The sequence below is a fragment of the Lagopus muta genome, chromosome 6, assembly GCF_023343835.1.
Source record: "Lagopus muta isolate bLagMut1 chromosome 6, bLagMut1 primary, whole genome shotgun sequence".
Taxonomy (NCBI): domain Eukaryota; kingdom Metazoa; phylum Chordata; class Aves; order Galliformes; family Phasianidae; genus Lagopus; species Lagopus muta.
This window is the reverse complement of record NC_064438.1, coordinates 51,835,732-51,858,813: the sequence shown is the minus strand read 5'-3', so window position 1 is coordinate 51,858,813 and position 23,082 is coordinate 51,835,732. Positions and strand designations below refer to the sequence as shown.

The following is a 23,082-nucleotide window of genomic DNA, read 5'->3' as shown; positions in this document are numbered from 1 at the left end:
CTTACGTGTGATCAATCTTGATATCAGGCGCAAAAAAACCTGCATTCCTAGGTTTTGTTCCTGTGACAGGTTGTGATGCCCAGTGACATCACAGCCATTGTCACATCCAAACTGTGTTCAGATCTGGTGCTGCTGAGGCTCTTCATTGGTACAATAGGTGTGTCATATCTGTGCAGGGAGACTTGTTCACTGAGACATCTCCACCTTGTGCTTGGTCAGAGAGACACAGAGCTCAGCAGCTCTCTGTGCTTCTGAGCCTCACTTTGGCCGTTGCTATCCTGGTGTGGTTCATGGGGAGGTAGAACAGAGAGGGAATCTGAGGTCTTTTTCATTCGTAGGTTCTTGCTATTTTTAATTTAGGTCACGATGAGGGGAAGATAACACTAACAATGAGCATTTTCATCTGCAGTGGAACAGAGAAATGTCAAATATTCTACCAGAAACTACTCAGGAGTTTCTGAACGAAAATGGGGAGAGAATAACTCAGCCTGAAAGTCCTTCAAAGACACTGAACCCCACCAGTCTCACGTAGTTATTTCTGTTTTCTGATCAACGATGCACAATCGTTTTCTCTAATGTAGTACTGCAAAACTCTCAAGAAAGTTCTATGCTACGCAGCAGTGAGCTAACAAAGGCTGGACTCTTTTCCTATACTTTGGATAGCCTTGGTACACCAATAGGAAGATGATATGAAGACACCTTATATGAAGTTCAACCTGTGTAAACATAGTGCCTGTCTTAATAGCACCCAGGAATTAAAAGGCAGAAAGAAATAAGCTCAAAGTGACCTATCTAAACTCATCAAAGTGCAAAGAAATGTTTCCATTTACTTCAGTTGAATTTAGATGGAGGCCAGAGGGTTTCTGCTTTCTGCTATAAATGGTTCTTTATCAGATCTTTATTCTGCCTGAACACGACAGCAGTACAATACATCTGAGGCCAAAATTTATATTGCTGTACTGCTTGTGTTATCTCTGTGGAACACAGACTAAACTTACTTGAAATGTTTGGTTTGTTTTTGCCACCCATGTCTCTGTTCTCATCTCCAGTCACTGAAGATCATGTCAAAAGCTTTTGAAAGTATCTTGAATGTGAAATCTTGACATCTGACCTCAACTTGCTAGGGCAATAATTGTGGGTAATGTTGATTTGGGCCATACATGAAGAAGCAGTGATTCTAAGCAGTAATGTTTTTTAAGTCCATATGGAATATTTAAGAGCACAGAGAGGTGTTGTCTTCCATTTCTCTATGGACAACCACACAACTTTCATTGTGTCACCAAAATATCTTGCTGGCAAATGCGTATGTGTTTTTATTTGGATATCCTCACATCTATGTCAGTGGGAGTCAGTAAGCATCTGGTGGCATAATCCATTCTAGCATCACTGGAAACAGAATAGCTTTTTCTTCATATCACCACCCTCTTCTGTTGGGCTTCTCATCCAATTAAATACCTAACTTTTTTCGTATGTATACAGCTGAATGGACTTGTGACACCCAGGATATGTATTATCTCCACCATACATATAAGAAATGAGAGCCTATTGCAGTTAGCCTGTTTCTCTGCCAGAGCCTGAGAGCCCAACACTGTATTGTCCATGGCATGTTGGGTATACACCAAGGACAGGGTCCAAGAAATGATGTTCCTAGTCACAAATGAAGCCTAGCAGTTACAAGAGCTAAACCTACATTTTCCCACCACCGTACAAATGGCTGAATTTGAAAGAAATTAATTCCTTTGTTAAGGAATTAATGTTTGTTTTGTGTAAAATTTGTTTCTTTTCTCCTAGCTTCTCTCCTGACTGCATGGGTTGGTCTCTGCTTCCTTCATTAGCCATCAGCTCTTCATGACACAGCCACATGTTCCCAGCAGAGCCCAAGGTTGCCTGACATAACAAGGATGTATTAAATGGAGGTTGGAGCCAAAGAGCAACAGCTCAAACACCTCCAAAGAAGGCTGTGCTGCCTCATTCATCACAGCAGGGCAGGAAGTTGTGCCCTTCTCACAGACTCACTACTAAAATGCAGCTGTGGTTTCTGAGCTGCTAGCTGGTAAAAAGCAGCAGCCATGCAGAACAGATCTTGTGCATGCAAGAGCCCCTGGTGGAAGGGCAGCAGTGTGTGTGGGCACTGCTTGGTGTCTAAAGGCAATGCAGAGGACATCCAATGGAACAGACTGCTTCAGAGGACTTTTTGAAACCTCTGAATTTGCAGCAGTGTTGTAGAAACTCCCATAATCTGTGTGCTCTGATCAGTAGAAATGTCACAGCCCTCAGTCTGGGGGCTGTGCTGACACAGACCCACAAGCACCATGCTATTTATTCCTCTAACTTCCCACCAATGCCACATTTTTCTGTCCTGACCTTTTGTATTTTCCCCTTTCTGAGTGTCCTCTACTTACAGTAAGTAGTAAATACATTCTTCTACCTCTTGTCTTTCAGGATATTCTCAGGAGCAGAACTTCCCAATGCAGTTACTGTAGATGCCTCTTTACAACGACCTCAAGTAATGACAGAACCAAGACTCTAAAGGCTAGGGGATTCCACTCACTCTCCCGTCTGTAACCATGCACCTAGCTACAAGTGACACTTGCACCCTGATGAAGTCGTCAGCAGTGTACTTTCTTTAAGCCCATGACTCTTATGACTACGCAGTATCGTAGGCAACTTCCTGAAGTCCCTACAGAGCAGCCTGTGAGTACGGCTCGGGTCAGAGCGCCTTACCATCTTCTCTGTGAAAGCCAGGAACAGAAAAGAAGTAAGTGATTGCTGGCACTGCGACAAGGTTTCTGCTCAGCAGCGTTTTGCTTTCTTTGCTTTGTTGCTGCTTCTCCATACTGTGCATTTGTGTTTCAGAGATGTAGACTTCATTGATGTTTCACAGCCTAAAACTCCATGTGATTGCTATGATAAAGTGCTGTTGGGTTTTTGTATTAGAGTTCACTGCAGTTATGGAGTCTTTGCTACCTGTTATTCTTACAGATTTCCTTTCCTAAACAAAACACAGTCCTTTCGTACAAAAAGAATTAGTTCCAATCAGAAATAAGTGATAAGTAAGACTGAAATATTGTGGTAGGATCCAGGCTGCTGGGATTTGATTTGGTCACTGCAGTGCATGAGGCATACATTCTGAATTACTTTAGAAATGCCAATAGCACCATCGTCATTGCTGGGCTTCTTTTGGTAGACCATAATGAGAATTCACACCCAGACCTTCCACTCATTCTTTCACAGACAGAAAAGCAAGACAGGCATTTTATCGTGTTTATTTGCTGATGTATAGTGACTGATCAGGTATACAAACTTCCTTTCTTTTCTCCATCTCTTATTCACACAGTTCTGCTAATCACTGGCATAGAGGAATATCAAGACTAAGTTGAGATAATTCTTTTTCCAATAAACATTTTGAGATTTGCCTTGTTTTTCGGAGGCATTAAAAATGCTGATCAAGCTCAGTGTTGTTCTCTTGCATTGAAATGAAAGCTGCTCTGCCATTGCATTTAGTGAAGCTGCAGCATTAAGGAGAAAACAAATTTTGTGATTGAGTCACAGGTTGGTAACAGTTGGCACCACGTTGGCATGTGGGCAAAATGAATCAGTTTGAGCTCCTCCCTCTAAGACTTGAAGGGAACTTAGTTTTGCTCTGAGAGATTCTGAAGTCAGGGTGGATCTTTCCTATGCCAAATTGCATTTAGCAAAGGGTAAGCATCCTAAAAGAGCCATGCTAGATCAAACTGAAGTTTGTTTCCCAGATTTAGTTTCTCATAGGATATTCTTGGTTGCTTTTCATCTCTCTGGTAACTCTCCCCAGGTATTCTTTTCCTTTATGTTGCAAGAGAAAACACCACAAGTTATGGATACTGGCTCTCACAGAAGTTTTGATGTAAAGCTTGATACTCTGCCAAAGACCAATGTGCATGTAGACTCAGTTTTAACTTATTTTTCCTGTGATCCTATTTAGACCAGACACCACATCCACACAAGCAGTTCCTCAGCTTCCAATAACTTCATCTGAAGAAAAAAAAGACCCTTTTCCTGCTCTTTCACAGCTAATAGGCAAGGCTTGTTTTCTACTGAGGAATTTTCCATAGTCTGTGCAAATGACACTACATTTAAACAAATAGAGTATGAATTGAGCACCTCTTCTGTAGAGGTTTCTGCCTGAAACTGCAGATGACTCTTTCAGGTTCTGCATTTTCCACGCCTCTTAGGGGGATGCTGAATTTAGAGCCTTATCATGAGCACACAGGTAGCATTGGGCAGTGTTTCAGCTCTCTCTGGCTGCAGTGGCAAAACTCAGCCATGATTTGTGGGGATCATGTTAGCAGTTTTGGTGCCGGTGCAGCACAGCATGGCTGGAGTGACAGCTGCAGCAGCATGAGGACAAATTTCTGTGGCTGATGTTCATGACTGCCTGAGCTCAGACAAGCTCCAGTTTTGTTTGCCTTCTCTTTATACTCTTTGTGTTTTCAGTGTGTTACGGGGTGTAGTTAGCTAAAGCAATGAGCAGTTCTGTGCTGAAACTAATACATGTTGTTGTTCCATTCCCACCTGACTTAAGCCCTTTTCCTTCCCTGTGCAGACTTGGTAACCTATCCAAAAGCATCTGAATATCTCCACATTGCCCCTGTCTCTAAGGTTCCTGTGGTTGCATTTAGCAGATTGGACACCTGCTCATGTCCCTCTATCACATGTTACTGCCTCCTCCATGAATGTGCCTCACTATATGAAAAATCACTGCTTTAAATCAACTTTGGGGACTGTGTACATAAGGGACACTATTTTTCTTAACAATGTCTCCTGTGCTGGAAATATATCAAAGCATTGGAGGAGGAAGTAGTCAAGGATCTCATCATGTTGGCAGAAATACTGTCATCTTTACAGATGCCTTCTATAAAGCACACGAGGTTTGATAGAATCTTATCCAATTTCATGAATTATGACCATTTTTATAGCAGGGTATGCAGTGCAGATACACGTTATCAGACACACCTAAGGTTCAGCCATTGTTGATGTCTTTTGGTGGAGCAGAACATATGGCAAAAATATTCTCCAGGAACCAAATATCACACAGTGGACCTGAAGTCCATAAACGCAGAGCATTCGGTATTGAGTCTCATATATGGAAAGTAAAGTGTGTTATATTATTGCATAGGCCAGTAGGGTCTTACTGGAGTGACGAGAATGAAGAGAAGTGGGAAATTCAGAACATGATTTATTGGAAAAAATGCATGATTTCCCTATCCATAAAAAAGGACACTGTGGGGAATATTTAGTGGCGGGTGTTTTCACATGCATTCTAGTGTAAAGTCTATGGGTCCCAGCCCTCAGATGAGATGTTCGAGGGTTTAGCCATTAACAAGATGTACAAAGGGTTGGAAGAGGTGGCAGCTGAGGATATGGACAAAACACAGTAGGAAATTTAGTAGATAGAAGAATGAGCTCACAAACACGTCAAAGATGCACACGGATGCAGTGAGAAATTTTTGAGCGTGACAGTTTTGGTGCTATAACTAAAGTCTTAAGAGGAAAACCCTGCAACTGGTAGATGAGCTAGCTGTACAGGAGACGACTCATTTGGCAAAAAAGGGAAATCAGCAGTTCTCCAACTAGTTGAGAGTGAACCATAGAACAAGAAGGAACAAAGAAAATGAGTTTCAGGGTAAATGGAAAAGGAGGAAATATTGGTGACTGAGCTCTGAGTACCATTTTTAAGTCTTCTGTTAAAAATAGCATTGTTTCAAGAATAGAAAGCACTGTGGTTTTCATGTAGCTTTGCAAATCCCACCTGCTGAGACACATTCGCTTCAGCTTAAGTAAAAAACTTTTGAGCAGAAACTAGCTAGAATTCCCAGAGACAAGCAATTTGTCAGTGTCCCCAGATCTGGGAGGTCACAAAATTATTCTGGGCTCTTTTTAATCTAGTTTTCCCCTTTAGCCTCTTTTACCAGCAGCACAAGTGGTTCCTGTGCAGACCCACAAGGGCAGGGCCAAGATCACTAAATCCCCCACAGCATCATGAGGTTGTAAGCTGAACAGTCTATGTGTTCTCCTACAGAGATCAGTCATACTACCTACTCATTCTTTTTAGCACTACCTTGCTGTGATCAGAGTGGAGAATTGCAGAGAGATGAAAGGGACAGACATTTATGGGATACAGGGACAACCTATGACAATGGAGATGTCAGTGCAGAAAGAGGGGAAGCTTGTGCATTTGTGAGTTTGAGCAGGAGATGTCTTTGGTTGTGAATTAGTATTCCCTGCATGTATCACTGCCTGGTGGCAGTGGCCAGTCAGCATCCTCTGGCTTCCCTGGGAGCTTGAATGACAGAGGAGGTACAAGTTACCAGCTTGACTCCTGGGTCAGCAGTGGATTGCAAATCACTGATTAACATGGTACAGAGGTGTGGAAAGCAACAGCAAGTTGGTGAAAGACAAGTGCAAACTGTGGCAATGCACAGATCATATTTAAAGAAAAACAGACCCAGGTGATGACAGGCTGGCAGGATCTGACCTGATCTGCAATGGAGAACAGAGCCTGGCCAGGGCTCAGTGTTGAGAGGCCAACAGCACAGAAGATGGGTGCCAGCTACAGGCTACCACAAGCCATAGGCATGGCAATGGAGGTGCTGGCAGGAGTCTTCTGCATTCAAGCCTAGATAACTGAGGCTCAGAAGAAAGAGGAAGGCATCCATAAGTACTGAGATCCTAAGATAAGAAGGTGACAGTGCAGGTGGGATACTTGTCATCATTCTTGCATCACCTCTTGGATACCCATCCAAGAAATGGGAAAGAGGCCCAGTATGTAAGCAAAGAGCATTGAAAAGCTAGGAGGAGAGAGCAAAGATTATTCTGCTGAGGTTTGGAAAATGGACCTCATGAACCATCTGGGCCTCAAAGCAGAGCAGCACAATAGAAAGCTTAAGCATGAAGATTGAAGGCAGCCTGTAGCAGTCACAACGGCCTCGCATGGCCACAACACCATCAGTGCCAACTCCTTGGTAAACCAGCCTGTTTTTTTAAGAACCCAGAGCAGTATTCATTTTTGTATAAGACCTCAGTGTCTTGAAGGCACCTTGCTGCTCTGAGCATCCAGGGGCTCTCGAGGGGGTTCTAAATAAGCTGCACATGGGAATCCTCTCTCAGTTCTTCCAAGATTTGATAATTTCAGCATGAAGTAGCAAGGAGGTGTTACCTGTTCAATTTTTACATGAGCCTCTCAAGTAAGGGAAGCCTTATTTGAATAGCCTCTGCCACCAAGGCTATGTGTTAGATCTGTTCTATCTTCATAGAGACATCAGGCACAAATGCCTGCTGGTTTCTTATCGGAGGAAGGTGTGAATCAGAAGTACAAAACTTGCAGTTTTGGGGTTGTTCTCAGTTGTTCACTTTCACTACATCTGCTCCACAACCTTGAAACTTCCTTCAACCTTTTGACCTGACTGGCTTTGTAGTTTATCCTCAAATTTATGACAGCATTTCTGGGGTTCTAATGGCTCTCCAAACAGAATTCCTCTGCCTGTGGTACATTTTCTAGATAATCTAATAGGTGTTGTAGAGTAAATCTGTCCTGCAATAGCCGTTCTCTGATGCTCTCAAAGAGGACTTTTCTCAGTCACTAGTTATGAAGTTCCCAAAATCATTAATCATGACCTCAGATTTAAGACTGGGAAGAAAACTCAACTGGTATGGGGGAAGTGAAGGTCTGTTTTTCAGCTTCCCCTATCAACCCAGTCACCCATCACCTCATATGAAGTGCACATGGTTTTACCTACTGCCTTGAATGAAGTGGTTTTAAACCCTGTAGCTGGAGCTTTCATTTGCATGTCTATCTGCCTGACATTGTTTTTTCATCTACGGTCCCTCACCAGGCAATGTAACACAAGCCCAGGATGCCCTGTTTATGGAAGGATCACAATTCCAAGCCAGGTCCTTCATCCACTTGAATTATGGGACCGTTTCACTTCATTGTCCCCACAACAGTTTATTTTGGCAAAATAGTACACGTAAGGAAGTAGATATGTGAGTATATGTAAATGCCTCCACACACGTATTTAAAACACCTAGTTGCTGAGAGTTCACATCTAAGAACAGTGTATATGAAGTAAATCAAACATCTTCCTCTCGCTAGAAAGGAGCAGTTAGTCCTTTTGAATAGCAGATGATGAATATCTTCTCTCTTACATATATTTTCTATTTTTTTTCAAGACTGCTTGCATCTGCAGTATGAAGTTACATGCCAAGGCTGTCTAACTAATCCCAACGTCCGGCTGCTTCCTCTCTGAGGCTATTTTCAGTGGCAGTAGTCTACAAATGCTCTACAGCTTATTTTAACCAGCATTAGTTAACAGAGATATTACCTTATGTAATGTTATGTTCTTAATGTCCACATAAGCCTTTCAAAATTCTCAGCTCTGACCATAATCCTTGACATAATGGATTAGAAAATGATTAGAAAGGGAAAAACAGATAAATATCATGCTCAGCTGAGGTACCTGTGCTCATTACAGATTTCACTGTCTCTTTTTTTCTCTTCTGTCCTTCTGTACCTAAGGTGAATTAATCCAGAGCCTTTCCACCACTGCTTTACTCAACTGTTGTGCTTTTTTCTACTTTCTCTTCTTCTATCTGAAATTTTCTCTTTTCCTAATAGTGGTTATTTTTATCACTCCAACTTCTCTGTTAGGAATCAAAACAGCTTTACATGAATAGCTAATAAACATCAGACAACTGCAAAAGAAAGCCTTTTGCTTTCTCCCTTGTTTTCACTTCCCTCTTTACACCTCAGTGTTAGCAAAAACAGTTCAGACTCTTGAGGGAAGATCAGATATTGACAAAACCAGCCTGGATGTGCAGCAGCAGCCCTTAATGAAGCTGGCCAAGTCTCCACACTTCCCAAGATCCTTTTCTGTTTCATACAGGGCCAGAATCCAGTGAGGGTCTTTAAATCTGCTAAAGCAACAAGACAACCAGGAGAGTCTCTGGTGGTTGGTGGAGGGTGTAGTTCACATCCAGATTAAGGTTCTCTCTACACACCTCCTCTGGCTCTGTCTGCTCTGCTTCTGACCACTTGCAACTACCAATCCCCTCACGCCAGCCTTACTGCTGGCTGTGACTTTGGTCAACCAATTCAGAAAGATAAACCAGTGGTCAGTTGACCCAGATAAGAAAGGGGATACATTTTCTGCTAGCTTACCACTATGCACGTATTCACTGCAGGGTCAGACGATGTACTGGTCAGGGACAAGGCAGAGAATAAAACAATGAGAGCCAAGCTGTTACTCTAGTGTGGCTATGATGTGAAACCACATCCTCACGGCATCCCAGATTCACAGCCTCATCTCCCATGAGTTGTGTGGGACATCTCTGTAGGAGACTTTAATGTTCCTTCATGCTCTAGGGAAGAGAACAGATCACCACCACACAGGTGTCCATCTCCTGCACAACAGTGCTGCCGTCCTTGCCCACAAAACAGGAGATCTGATTCCTAGATTGAATTTAATCAATTTGGTGTTTGAACTCAAATCTGCCGCTGTTTAGGAAAGTCTGAGAACCTTTTCTTTCCATTCCCTCTGGTACACCTGGGCTGCCAGCCAGGAGAAATGCAAGGTGCAGTGGATCAAAGACAGAGTGAAAGAAGAGTAGGCAGCATCTAATACAGTTTTGTTGTCCCATTGAGTGGGCATGCAGCAAGATACATCTGCTGCTTTCTCACCACACCTCATGAAAGTGGGATTTCACATCCAGTTTGCCTTATTTGTCCACACCCTTTTTACTTGAGCATCTCCATCTGCCTTCTAGGATTTCCTCTATGTAAGATCTCAATACATTAGAGCAGGTAGGCACTACATTTTAGGAGTAAGAAATGTAATGATCCATTTGTTTAGCAGGTGTGAAATTCTACAGGAGATCTACCTGCTCTAACATATATATAACCTATATGTAATGTATAACTTAGCCAAGCGCAGACATCCAAGAAAGAGGGCAAATACAGGGCAGGAGCATAGCAAGTCATCTGTAGTGCTTTATCCTATTTTACTGTGATTTGTGCTCAGATGCTTTGCAAGTCAGAGATGTTGTCTCTGTTCCTTCAACAAACCAGGAAGATGAGATGTTTTACAAATCTTAAAGGAAGGTGAGAAACATTCATGTGCTGACTGCGGTTTGAGTCTTGCTCTTGACTCTCTGAGAGCAAGAAGCCCCAGCGTGCTGCTAAATATATGTTGAGCTGTCGAAGCAAAACACAACCATGATCCAGTGTAACACGTTTTGGTGGATGGTGAGCCCTAGCAGAATTATTGCTGTTGCAGAAAGGTGAGGACAACTACTTTGGACAGGATCGGCACAGCTGAAAGCTACAAGGCAGATAAGAGTCAACATTACAAGGAGAATATTCATTCACTGCCTGCCAAGTGCTGCTTTCTGATCTTTAGCTTGAGAAGGAAGCCCCTCCCCAGACTTAGAGAGCTGAGCAGCATTGCTAGACTCAGCACTGAGCTGGATGTGTCGCTCAGGGCTGGAAGGCTGCTCCAGGTGGAGCTGAGAGTCAGGAGGAAGGGAGGGAGGGGAGCAAATGGCCTCCTTCCCCTCCTGCCTCCTGGCCCGGGGCTACAGTAAGAAGCACTGCTGCTGGGAAGGATCTAGGCTTCATCACTGACAGCCCAGGCGTTGGCCAGAAACACCAAGCACATGCTTTTTCTCTGTAAGCATAGATTTGTGCTCTTTGTTCGTCAAGACCTGGTGGCTGGCAGCTGGCTGGTGAGAGTGTCAATCTCCTCAACCCAATATGCTGACAAACCAAGAAAGGAAAAGCGTGCCTGATGCAGGCAACTTTAAAAAGTCACACAGAACTCCTTTCTGAGGCTCACTTGCAGGTGCCAGACACAGGAAAGAGATGTGGTCTGGAGGCAGAGCCTTGCCTCCCATTGCTGTCTGGCCGATGCGGAAGGGAGGTGTTGGGACCAGACTTCATGCTTCTTCCTGCCCCAAGTAGCACCCACAGGCCTTCCTGCGGCAAACTGCCATGCAGAGAGTAAGCAGCAGTGCTGTGGTTTAAGCTGGCATACAGCTGAATGCAACACAGTTTTTTCCTCGTGCCACCCTGCCCGTGGGATGGAGGAGAGAATCAGAGGAAAAAAAGAGAAGTAAAACCTGTGGGTTGAGATACAGTCTATTTACTAAGATGGAACAGGAAGAGTGAAATAACAGTCATGATAATTTTATATATGTATATGCATATAATGACAGTAATGATAATTTTCACAGAATTATAGAATCATTAAGGTTGGAAAAGACCTCTAAGATCATTTAGTCCAAGCATCCACCAGTCATAAGTACTGCCCACTAAACCATGTCCCTCAGTATCACCTGGGCTAGTACCAGATATGAAGGTTGGTGGCCCTGCCTGTAGCGGGGGCTTTGGAACTTGATGATCCTCTGGGTCCCTTCCAACTCCAAGCCATTTTATGATTCTGTGATCTCCATGGTTCTTGAACACCTCCAAAGATGGTATCTCCACCACCTCCCTGGGCAGCCAGTGCCAGTGCCCAACCACTCTTTCTGAGAAGAAATTTTTCCTAATATCCAACTTGGACCTCTTCTGGCATACATACATATATATGTGTGTATATATATATGAGGGATGCAGGAAGAGGCCAGAGACCTAAGAACCCTGGAATGCTGGACCTGAAGAATGGGAGGAGCAGAGTAGGGAGAGAGGAGGCTAAGGAAGGAGGCAAGAGAAAGAAATAATAGGAGTTGTGTCTACAGAATAAGTCCCCTTTGGGAACCATGTGTCTATGGAGTAAGCCTGCCTCTTTCTGCTCTGCACCATTGCCGCTGCAAGTTACCTCTGGGGGAAGCAGGCCTTTGCACAACCAGCAGTGAACAGATGTAGGAAGTGCAAGAAGGAGAGTGCATGAATACAAGCAGTGGGCCAAGAGACACGTGAAGCCTGAGGGAGAGGAGGAGAACACACCTTCAACCTCTCTGAAAGGTTTTGTGTGCAACACTCTTAGGTTGGACTGTTGGTCTGTAGCTGAGACAGCATGCAGCAGTGCCACATTCCCAACTTGACTGTTGCTATTTCCATTACGAATCAGTTTCATTCATCTGCTGTGCTTCACTTTGGAAGTGAAGGTCTCTAAGGAGCCTTTGTGTTACATGGGTTCCTGGAGTTCTCATACTGGTTGGACACAAGCAGAGGACAAGCTCTCGTACGTCACATGCCAGGTGAGATCTGGCACAGAAATCTCTGCTGACCCAGAAGACAAAACATGTTTTTATCCCTCTATGCAATTGTTTGGTTTGTGGCCTGGGTAAGGTTTGTGGCCTCATTGACCAAGGGTGATAGAGGCAGAAAAACCTAATGTCACTACCATCTCTTACAACTACTAATTTTCTATATTGATACTAGCTATGATACTAGCTATGAGAACTCTTTCACTGCTAGCAAAAAAGGGAAATAAATTTAAAAACTTTGCAACAGCCCTGCTGAGTACTGTGCCGTCTTTCCCACACACAGCAGTGAGGATCCTCTTCTTCAGTCATCCTTAAGCTGGAGCATTTGAAGCTAAGGGCAACTTCAAATCCTCCTTGAGAGGACCTGAGCATGTCGCTTGGGTACCAGATAACCCATCTCTCAGACAAGGAGAGATGTGGCCCTCCATCACTTGACAGCAACAGGATACTTTGGCCCAGCTTAGTGAGGCAACCACTTGCTAAATTCATCAACATGTCAGCAAGCAAGCAGAGCGTGGTTTGCCATAAGAGGAAGGTAGTCACAGAGCATGGCCACACACTCTGATAAACTTCTTCCACAACAGCAGCGCTTTCTCAGTTTCTCTGTATACAGAGTCTCTATTCCAAGTATCACCCTGAGAAACAGTTTTCTCTGCCACCAGTACTGGGAATGGAAGGTACCGTTGCCTCTGCCCTATCTGCCTTCTTGCCAGGATTGGGAATGAGTCTTCAGTCAGAAGCTGCTGTCACTGAGTGGGCTCTGACTGTATTTGGGTACTTGTAGCAAATGAGCACCTCTTGTCATGGACCAGGAGAATCTCTCCTGGTGCTGATGGCTATGGCTAACATCTCACAGCTGTGAGTACTGCACAGCCTATTGCAGCCTGCGTTGGTTTTCTCATACTGTACTCATCCTACAGTAACTAAACTAAGTCAGGGAACCTGAATGCCCCTCACATTTGAATGGTAGGCATTCTGTTAGGCATTCAGAGTAGAGCTTCTTATGGCATCCCAGGGAGGGGAAAGAAAGATCCCACCAGCTTGTCTACCCTGCCAGAGATGCATGAGACAATCTAGGTCCTCACTGAACTGGGAGCAGACTGCTTCCCCTAGGTCTGCTTGAAATTGGACCAAACAAACAACAAATAACTGTTCATAGGCTGACAAAAGGTACCTTCTTCCATGTATGAACACAGGTTGAAAAATGTCTCATGCAGAGTGGATCAGGAAGGCACATGCCCATCCTCAGGGTGATGGGACTCAACTTCTATCAACACATCTGCTCTTGGCAGTTACCTGATTGGAGTAGGTGTCCACCCCATCAGTGAATGTCCAAAGGATTAGCCCAGACAAGATCTGCTTTTATGAAGTATGTTATGCAATGGAAACTTTCAACTCATAAATACAACGAAGTACAATTTTTAAGACAACTCAATTCCATTGGGGCATATTCCATGTTTCTCTCTTCAATCAATTGGACATTTTAGTGTGGAAATCATCATGTGACTTTGCAATAAATGTTTCTCCTAGCTCTACATTAACCAGCTGCCAGGTCTTCTCTCGTGCATGGTTGCCTTGGAAAGGTGGTGTTCTTAGTAGCCACTCCTGCTAAAGGAACATTAATTTTCTTCAACTCCATTTCTTAAAAGTGTAAACGTTCTTCCCTTGTTTACTTCCTTTAACTGCCCCTATTTCCTGTCTTTTTTTTCCGAGAACTATCAAATAGGTGTGGTAGGCAGTTCTGTCGAATTACGATGGTGAATGTTGTATAGCACTACAAGTTTGTGTTCTTCATCTGCTGCTATTCATCAAGAGGAGAGAGGTGTGAATTATATGTGAGTACACACCAGCAGCCAGACTCTGCTTCCTGTATGCCAGGCAGTTTTTGACACAAAAATGCCTCCACCCAGTTCAGATGTTCCCCCGCCTGATCAGAAATATTAAGTTCTTCTACAAACCCATCTCTGAAATCTCTATACTTTGCATTTTTTACTATTGAGTTTGGGAAGAAAAAAAAAAAAAAAGTAAGATTAATGCCCTTAATTTCCTCTGCAAAGTGATTTTAGTAACTGATCAGCAGCTCTGTCCTATTTCTTAGGCGTCCTGGGTTAGGGTCAGTCCCCATCTTAGTGGATAGGCATAGTATAGTCCATAAATTCCTTGTGAATAAAGATCCTTTTTCCTGGAACTAACTGCAACCTGGCTCCCTGGGGAGGACACCAGCAGGTCTTGGAAAACTCCCCTGTCTTAGTGGATTAAGACAAGCACCCCGCCATGTCCTTGCATCTGTGGGACTGCAGCCTTTACTGACACACTTTGAACTGATGGAAATACTAACTTTCCATCTTGTCTTCTGATTCACAGAAAACACCAGCTGGGGAAAAAACGTAATCATGGGGGATCATGCAGCCTGTACCACAATTGGAAAGGATAACTCCACTATTTGCCCGAACATTCCCTACGGAGACAGCAAGACACTTCTAATTGCTGTTTACAGCATTGTTTTTGCCATTGGTCTTCCAGCAAATTGCTTAACTTCCCTGCTCGCACTTGTACAAATCCGAAGGAATAATGCAATTGCCATCTACATTTTCAGCTTGTCATTGTGTGATCTGATGTATTTAAGTACCTTGCCTCTCTGGATTATCTACGTGCAACACGATCACCGGTGGACTATGGGTGAACGGGTTTGCAAATTAACAGGATTCATATTTTTCTGCAACATATACATCAGCATTCTGCTTTTATGCTGTATTTCTCTGGATCGTTATGTGGCACTGGTGTATGCTCTGGAATCAAGAGGCAGAAGAGGACGCAAAAAGGCAATCATAATAGTATGTTTTCTTGTTGCTGTGGTTGCAGTAATCCACAGTCCAATATTTAACATGAATAGTATACATAACAATAACTGCTTCGAGACCTTACCCCTTGACAAAACACTGGCTTCTTTCAGCTTTGCCAGATTCCTATTTGGATTTGTCATACCTTTCACAATTCTCATTTTCACCAACTACAAAATCTTCCAAAGAACAAAAATAAGTGACAGCGTGACTTGTCACCAGAAAGCCAAAGTGAAGTACCTGGCAATTGCCATCATTGTCATTTTCCTGATGTGCTTTGCTCCCTACCATGTGGTACTCCTAATAAGAGCCATATACTTTATGTTTCATCAAGATTGCTCGTGTCCATTTGAAAAAAGTATATATTCAGTTTTTACAGTATTTCTGTGTTTATCAACTGCAAATGGCATTGCTGACCCAATCATCTATGTGCTGACTAGTGAAAATGTCAGGAAAGATTTCTACAGAAGCCTGAGAAGGTGGAAATCAAACTCATCCAGGCTCAACTCATCCATTAATCATAAGACTGACAGTAGCAAATTGAAAATGCAGAAAGAATCACAAGAAGGAGTATTAGGGGAAGAAAACAAAGCGATAGCAAGTTCATCACAGGTGCTGGAGACCATATGCAGTCATAATAGCAAAGACCCAGAAGGTGGTAGCTAGCAGTTTGCAGCTGCAGCTGGCTGCTGACAGCAAAGAAGTTCTCAATGTGAGTTGCAGACTGCTCAGCTCAGCACACAAATATTTACATGCTGATGTCCAAAGGAAGGGTTGTGGGTTTGTTTTTTTTTGCTGTACATGGGCCAGAAGCTCCTTGAAAACAGTACAGGAATGTTACTTATTTCTGTTTCTCTCCTTCTATGAGGTTTGCCCATCAGTACCATTAGTGAAAACCTTGCTTGGTGAAGAACATGTGGAATAAACTTTGAAATCGACTTTCACTCAAACTGAAGTCTTAAAAGCTTATTTTTTGCACTCTTACAAACTGAGAATCAGTTTCTTCTTCTGAGCTGAACAAAAAGAAACACCCAACCTGGGAGAACAACATGAGGCCCATTCTTCTGGTTGAAATCACTAGCTCTTCAGGAGGTACACGTTCAGATTCTCATGCATGTATCCTGTTGTTAAAGTTTGTGGTTAACCAGTGGAAAATATAAAAAATGAGGAAGTCTTTCATGAGCCTTGAAAATGTTCCTAATGCTTCAGTATGCAGTTTAATCTACCTTGCATGTACTGAATAAAGGGCAAAGCAGTGTCCTGGTAACGTGTACAAACAGTACTTCTACAGTATTTGTCAGGAAACGGCACCAAACAGTCTTGAAATGCTTAAAAATGTACCCTTCTACTGCTTGATATTTTACAGTTGGTAGATTTTCCTTGTTTTGTTGGTGTTAACTCTGGAATGCGCTGAAATGTTTAGAAATTGCAGACATTTTCAGGTGGAATCAGGGACTGTTTTTATGCCATCTCCAAATATTTGTTGAACTTGTGTTTCATTTCTGACTACGATAATGCTTCTCTCTCTGTAGCAATCTGGATTTTGGTGTGCAGGATCTATACAAGAGATCCTTGGCCTTTTTGCCAAGGAAGCCTTCCTGCCAAGGATGAATGGATGGCAGCATGGAGAACACAGTCCCTTCTCCTCGTGGATGAGACACACTGGTGGTGCACAGTGAGACTGTGCTGGGCAGATTTCATTGTTTCTGCCTCCATTTTTGTTGTGTATAACCTACTGATGGCAGTATCCTGTACCTTCAAACTAGAAATCACCAAATAAGAAGCATCTAACCATACCACCTGGCAAGACTTATCTAAAAACCTTCTCATATTTTTATGCAAACAAAATAAAACATCACAAAAGTACTGAACCAATTGCATGTTTATTTCAGTACAAGTTTCTAAAGTGTTCCATAGTGCCATTCTGCTTTATCTGCAATGTTGTATTTCAGTAATTGTTTAAAATTGGCATTAATATCCACATTTCTGAATTGAACTAACTTTAGTCAAGGCTATTTTAAGTATTTGTTAATATTTTAAAATTGTGGTAGATATTTCTGCATGTTATGCTTCATTCTTAAAAGCTTTGGGGAAGAAGTGTTGTGCCCCAAATGGCATTTCCTCAAGCCATTGTATTTATGACATATTTAATGTTTGTATTATTTAATGAGTCCTCTGACATCTTCCTATGAAAAGTTTGTCTTTTCTCCCAAAGGGAGTTCGCACAATTCTGAATGTAGTAGAAGATTGTTTCTTGGAAAAATGTCAAGTTGTGTTGTGATGTTAATCAACAAATTGTAATTTTCTATTTTCACGTGAGCTCAAACACTCTGAGGTAAAAAGGAGAATGCTGAATATCTGTAACTTTGCTGAAAATCAAACTTCCCATTGCTAAGAAAATCAGCAGCAGGCGTTGCTCAGAACAGCCCCAGTCAGTCAGGGGGTGGCTGATTAATCTCTGAAGACACGTATGCAAACTGCCTCAGCCTCAGGATTTTCATAGCCTACATGTAAAACTTCGGTGAACAATGGCAGTGAATTTGGAAGAAACCAACGAGACAGACTTCAGACTTCTGAGCTGATTGAAATGGTCGCAAATGGGACATTCAACCTGATGACTTTAGAAATCTCTTTGATACTTTTCATGTGAGAAAAAGTAAGTGTATTTAAATCAAACAATATTGGAATCCGGTGCCATCGATGCAGGGGACAGGGATTAGCAGGATCTGACACAACATCAGCAATCCTTTTGCCTTGTCCAAATCACTTGCCTTTCCAAGTTACTGTATCATTGTGAATCTTCCCTTAATATAAGTCCTTGGAGAATCGTTGTTCTGATACACTCTGAAATAAACCCTTCTGCAACTTGATCTAACTTTGAAGATGACCTACACAATCCCCAGAGATCCTTTCCAATCTAACTTATCCTGTGACAGTATACTGAAGGGATTACAGGGGCCAGGTGAAGACATCAAGAAATGCTATTCCCACATTGTCAGAGCAGCCCATCAGATACACTGAGTGCTCCCACGCCATAAATTGAAGCATATGAGCTCACTGTTTTGTTACACGGTATATCATAAAGGAAAGGAAGGATCTCAACGCTGAGATACTAGCTGGAGACCTACCAAAGAACATTACTTAGGTCAGAACAGATCTGAAAGGTCAACTGATTGCGTGGATTAGGGTTAGGTGTCCCAGAGCTCCCTGAGCTCCAGCACTCAGGGTTGTGCCCCTGCCCTGGGCAGCCTGTTCCATGTCCACTGCCCTCTGGGGCACAGCCTTTCCCTAACCCCCAGCTGACCCTCCCTGACACAGCTCCATGCCTTTCCCTCACCTCCTATTGCTGTCAACCAAGATAATAAAAGATGACTGTATTTCTGTGTCTCTCAGACATTCATAGTGTACATGGGATATAAGTGGATTGCTGCTTGTTTTAAGCATGGATGTGAAGCATGAAGTGAATAATTTCTGGATATCAACTAGAGGTGGACAAACTAGTTTTTGCAGATAATTTGTCTTTTTGTTTATTCATCAATTCTACAAATGCTGCATTACATCTTTGCTGGCAATAACTCACTTAGAATTCTCCATTACTCTCTAAGAAATTAAGTGATCTCAGTATTAAATTTTGCTTCACAAGTACAATTTCTTCCTCTGTAAAACAGGCAAACACAGATATGAATAAAGTCAGACTCTAAGCATGACAAAGTTTCGTCTGCAGCTGGTGGACCTGCAGCTGCTCTCATTCAGTCCCTGCTATCACTTACAACTCAGTATCGAAGTTCTGTTCAGTAGTGAGTGACGAAACTTAGAACCAAGGTTTCAAGGCTGTTCACAATCTTATATTTTCACATCAAGATCGATTGCCTTACTACAGGTCATGCTGTGAGATAGGTCTTCTAGGAAATGTCCTCGAGAGAAAGATAAGGCAAAGTTGCCTATCTTATTTTCATGGAACTAATAAGGGTAGGGGGATTGTATCAGAGAAATGCAGTCACATTTGGAACCTCTTTGGTGTGCAGAGGAAGTGTATGGGCAGCAGCATCTCCCAGCAGAGCTTCTGCAAGTTGTGTCTAGAGATAAGGGTATCATACATGCCTGCCTCTCCGTCTCTTTTATTCTCTTAACACACCGCTGAGTTCCTTCTCATTCCCTGCACAATTAAGCTTTGCACAGGAGAGGGCGCTTCTTCTATTCTGTTTGCACCAGGGATGCAGTAAGACCTCCTGACAGGCAGTTCTCAAGTGAAAGGAATGTGAATAACAAAGGGAAATCTGTTATCCCAAATTAGGCTAATGCTGATGTCCTGGTAATTGATGTTAGTTGCTGTTCTCAAGAGCCATTAGTAAGAAAGGAATCTAAACTCACTTCTCATCTCTGTATTTCAGATCACTGATAAATTCTAAGGTCTCACCCTCTTACTCCATCCTGTAAGAAATGCTCAGAGATAATAAAGGAAAAAAAAGAAAAAAAAAGAAAAAAAAAAAAGCAACAAAAAACAGCCTTGTAGGCAGATAGAAAGTCTGCTGAGGAGGGGCAATAAGTTATGTGGTGAGAATTTCACAGAACATCATATGTATATTGTCTGCACGAGCAACCGCAGAATATGCCTTCTCAGTACACCATTAGACAATCCATCCTGTTTGGCAGCCTCAGTCTGTAGTGGGGCACGTACATCACAACCTATGAGCACAAAGCATCCCCTGCTTGATCAAAGGTCTGTCTTGAAATGCTTTCTTGAGGGAGGCGACGAATTAAAGAGAAGTGTGGGAAAAGGATGCTGTGTGATATACAAAGTCCTGAAAAGCCTTGTAAACCTGAAGTCACAGATGTTCTGAACAAGTATGCAAATACCTAAGTATTCAAATCTGTTGCTTACAAATTCTTCAGTCTGAATCACAGTTCTCCTTCTGTAAAATGGAACTCTTCTTCCCCTGAGCATTGTCTGCCTGCTTAAAACACAGCCCCTTGCATGAGATACTAGAAAGAGTGATCAGGTGCGTGCTGTATGCGTAGTCAGTGCTCACTGCAGAGGGGCAGTGAGCTGTGCGGAGGTGATTATAAGCGACTGAAACACAAATTCTACTGAGTCAGCACTTTCAGAGGCAGCTTTGAAGCTCTGTAATTGCTTCTGTTTATTCGTAAGCTTCAGGGAAGAATAATAAAAGAAAGAAAAAAGAAGAGAGGACTTCCATTTAACTTTAACCTCCCTGCTAGGGACATGGTTACTAGGCCCTTGGGGATTTCACAGGGATTGCTCCTTAACAGGATGCTTTGGAGTTTAGAGTTTGGTTGTCTCCTGAAGGTAAGAGAAAGTTAGTAGCACGGATCCATAGAGCGGTTGTCCAGACTGAAAATACTCAAGGCCAAGCACTCAAAAGGCTTGTAGCATCTCTCCATCAGTAATGCTAACTGCACTTGCTGTTTCACCTTCTGTATATGGCAGATTGCTGGCAATAATCTTTAAAATCCTCAGTGCTTTAAGATCTATCCATGTGGACTCTGCCTCTCTCAAGCTCCTTCCTTCCTAGAAAAGTTTTTGTAGGTTGGGGAGCACTTTCCTAACAGATTTCTGATATGTGTCTCTGACGATCTAACAACAATGTGCTTGAGACAAAGCACTCATTTGGTTGAATAAGGGATGCTTTTTTTTCACTTAAATATAGTGAGGACAGAACTGAGATGACACTACCCACTGCAGGTAGGTTTTATTACTGTATGCTTTCCACTTACCAGTGACTACACAATATGTTATATACAGGACATTTGATAAGGTATTAAAAAAATCCTGTAATTTTCCATCTAGCTGCATGCATGGTTCCTGTCTACCTCTAATTATTTTCTTCATATCTTTCTGAAACAAAGTAAAGCTTACGAAAACTCATAGTCCATAGCTCTTGATGGAATGATGTGCTTTAATTTCATTACTTGTAGTAATGGCTGCATCCCAAAGATAAGAAACATACTTCTCAAGCTGAACTCAGACTGGATGCATATTGCTGTGTGCAAAAAGGAAGAAAAATATGCTTTACATTAAAACAGAATCTCAGGGATATTACTTACTTCTTGCTTTCTTGACTTACTGTGGGAATGGCCTCTCAACAAAGGGCAGAAGATCAGAGCTAAGCCAAGAATGAACCTAAAGTTCCTGTCAGAAACAAAAAAAAACAAAAAAAAAAGAAAGGGATGGGGGAACTTTCTTTGTACACTGAACTGTAAAGGAGATACGGAAAGGTTATAATGTAACAATGGAAAAGATTCGAGGGGGTAGGAAGGGGCAGCAGGTTAACTTCAGTGCTCCAGAAAAGCAGAATTGAAGATGTGTGATCTTACAGCACCACCTGCTCTGAGGAGAGCTGTGGGCCCTGTCTGCTTCACTCACTCTTCGAGCCAGAAATACTCCTCCTTCACTAAAAGCTAGAAACTGTAGTAAATCTTTGTCTCTTTGTTTTCTTGCCTTTCAGTTTCAGATACTAGAACCTCTTAGTCAAATTCCAAGCTGAGAAATGACACCGTACAAGCAAAAATCCCAGAAAAGCATTGTTTTCTCTGGAGATACCAAAAACCATTAAAAATAAATCAACACAAAGTTAAACCAAATGTATGAAATCAGCATTCCTACCATGAATTGAATGCAAATCTGGAGGGTTTTTTTTTTTTTTTTCTGGCCTGGCTTTCCATTTCATATCAATTTTAAACCACCTGGATTTGGAGGAAAACTTTTTGATGTAGAAATATAGCTTGGACGTATCCATTGTAACATAAAGCCATGTTAATGTATAATCCTGACTTGTCATTGTTTCATCATCATGGGTCAAACTTGCTAACATGAAGCTTCTATACCCAACGTACTCCAACAATCAACACATCAGTCAACTCCAGATCATGAGCCTACTGCTCTGCTACGAGCCATGCAGCAGGAGTTTCTGATTTCAGAAATGACACCGAGATTTAATTCTCTTTTCTATAGTTCTGGTTTTTATTATTCCGGCCAGGTCTGTTGCACTCAAACCCACATCCTTTCGACGCACCAGCTGCAGTTTCTCCAGGAGCTCACTGCAGGCACCAGAGGGCACCACGCTCTCACCTATTTGCCCTGGTGCCCGTGGTGAACTTCAGAGTGAAAGAAAAAAAGAAAGGCTCGTGGTGCTCACCCAGCTATGGCAGAAACACAAATCCGTATTCAAATGGTGGCTATGTACAGAAAGAAAAAGGAGAAGCAGAAAACAGAAGTGAAAACAAGAAATATCATGCAAAGAAAAGAACAGAGCCAACTTCCTTGTGTCAAACGATAAAAAACAGAGGGTGATAAGGCTTGCCAGGCTCTGCCCATGGAGAGGATGTTAGGGACAGAGGGAAATCTGCACCCAGCGGAGCCAGCTGCTGCAGTACCTGCACACCCAGCATGCTGTGAGCAAAGCCTCAGGGGCCCCTCTGTCTCTGTGCCTACCGCACTGCTGTGCATTGCCCTGCACTGCTGCTCCGCGCAGCTCCTGTGCCTTTATTGCACATCGACTGGCACTCGGAGCTGTTTGTTAGTCACATTAAGTAAGGCCAATTAAACATGTATTACTCTGTTAACCTAAGACATTTTGAAATGATTGCTAGGCTGTCACTGGCTACTGATAGAGCAGCAGGAGATGTGAGTTAACGTTCCTTTATTGCTACAGAAGTCAGGGCTGTCATTCCCATCAAGGCACAGGACCCAGAGCAGAGAAAGAGACTCACTCACAGCCTCTTATCTGTGTTCATGCTCCTGCCTCTAATTGAGTTAACCCTTTAACCAGATAAGTCAGACAGGCATTCACAAGCATTCCCTTAGGAAAGAAAAAAAAAAAAGCTAAAAAATTACATTTTAAATATGACTTTCCATGCCCTAGTTCATGAGATCACGTACATTTTATGTTCATTTTTGCATACCCTTTCTAAATTATAATTGTTATCTTTGTATTTAATTTAAGATGTATTTTTTCTTACAAACTGTAATTCAGATAAGCCA

At 42.5% G+C, this 23,082-nt stretch overlaps 1 protein-coding gene across 1 annotated transcript; it reads left to right on the top strand.

The window, feature by feature from the left end:
- Positions 1 to 2,192: 2,192 nt before the first annotated feature.
- GPR132 (G protein-coupled receptor 132) lies at positions 2,193 to 18,457 on the top strand. The gene is made up of 2 exons (XM_048949446.1): positions 2,193 to 2,758; positions 14,605 to 18,457. The coding sequence occupies exons 1-2, from the start codon at positions 2,635 to 2,637 to the stop codon at positions 15,744 to 15,746; spliced, it is 1,266 nt and encodes a 421-aa protein (XP_048805403.1). The 5' UTR covers positions 2,193 to 2,634; the 3' UTR covers positions 15,747 to 18,457.
- Positions 18,458 to 23,082: the final 4,625 nt, after the last annotated feature.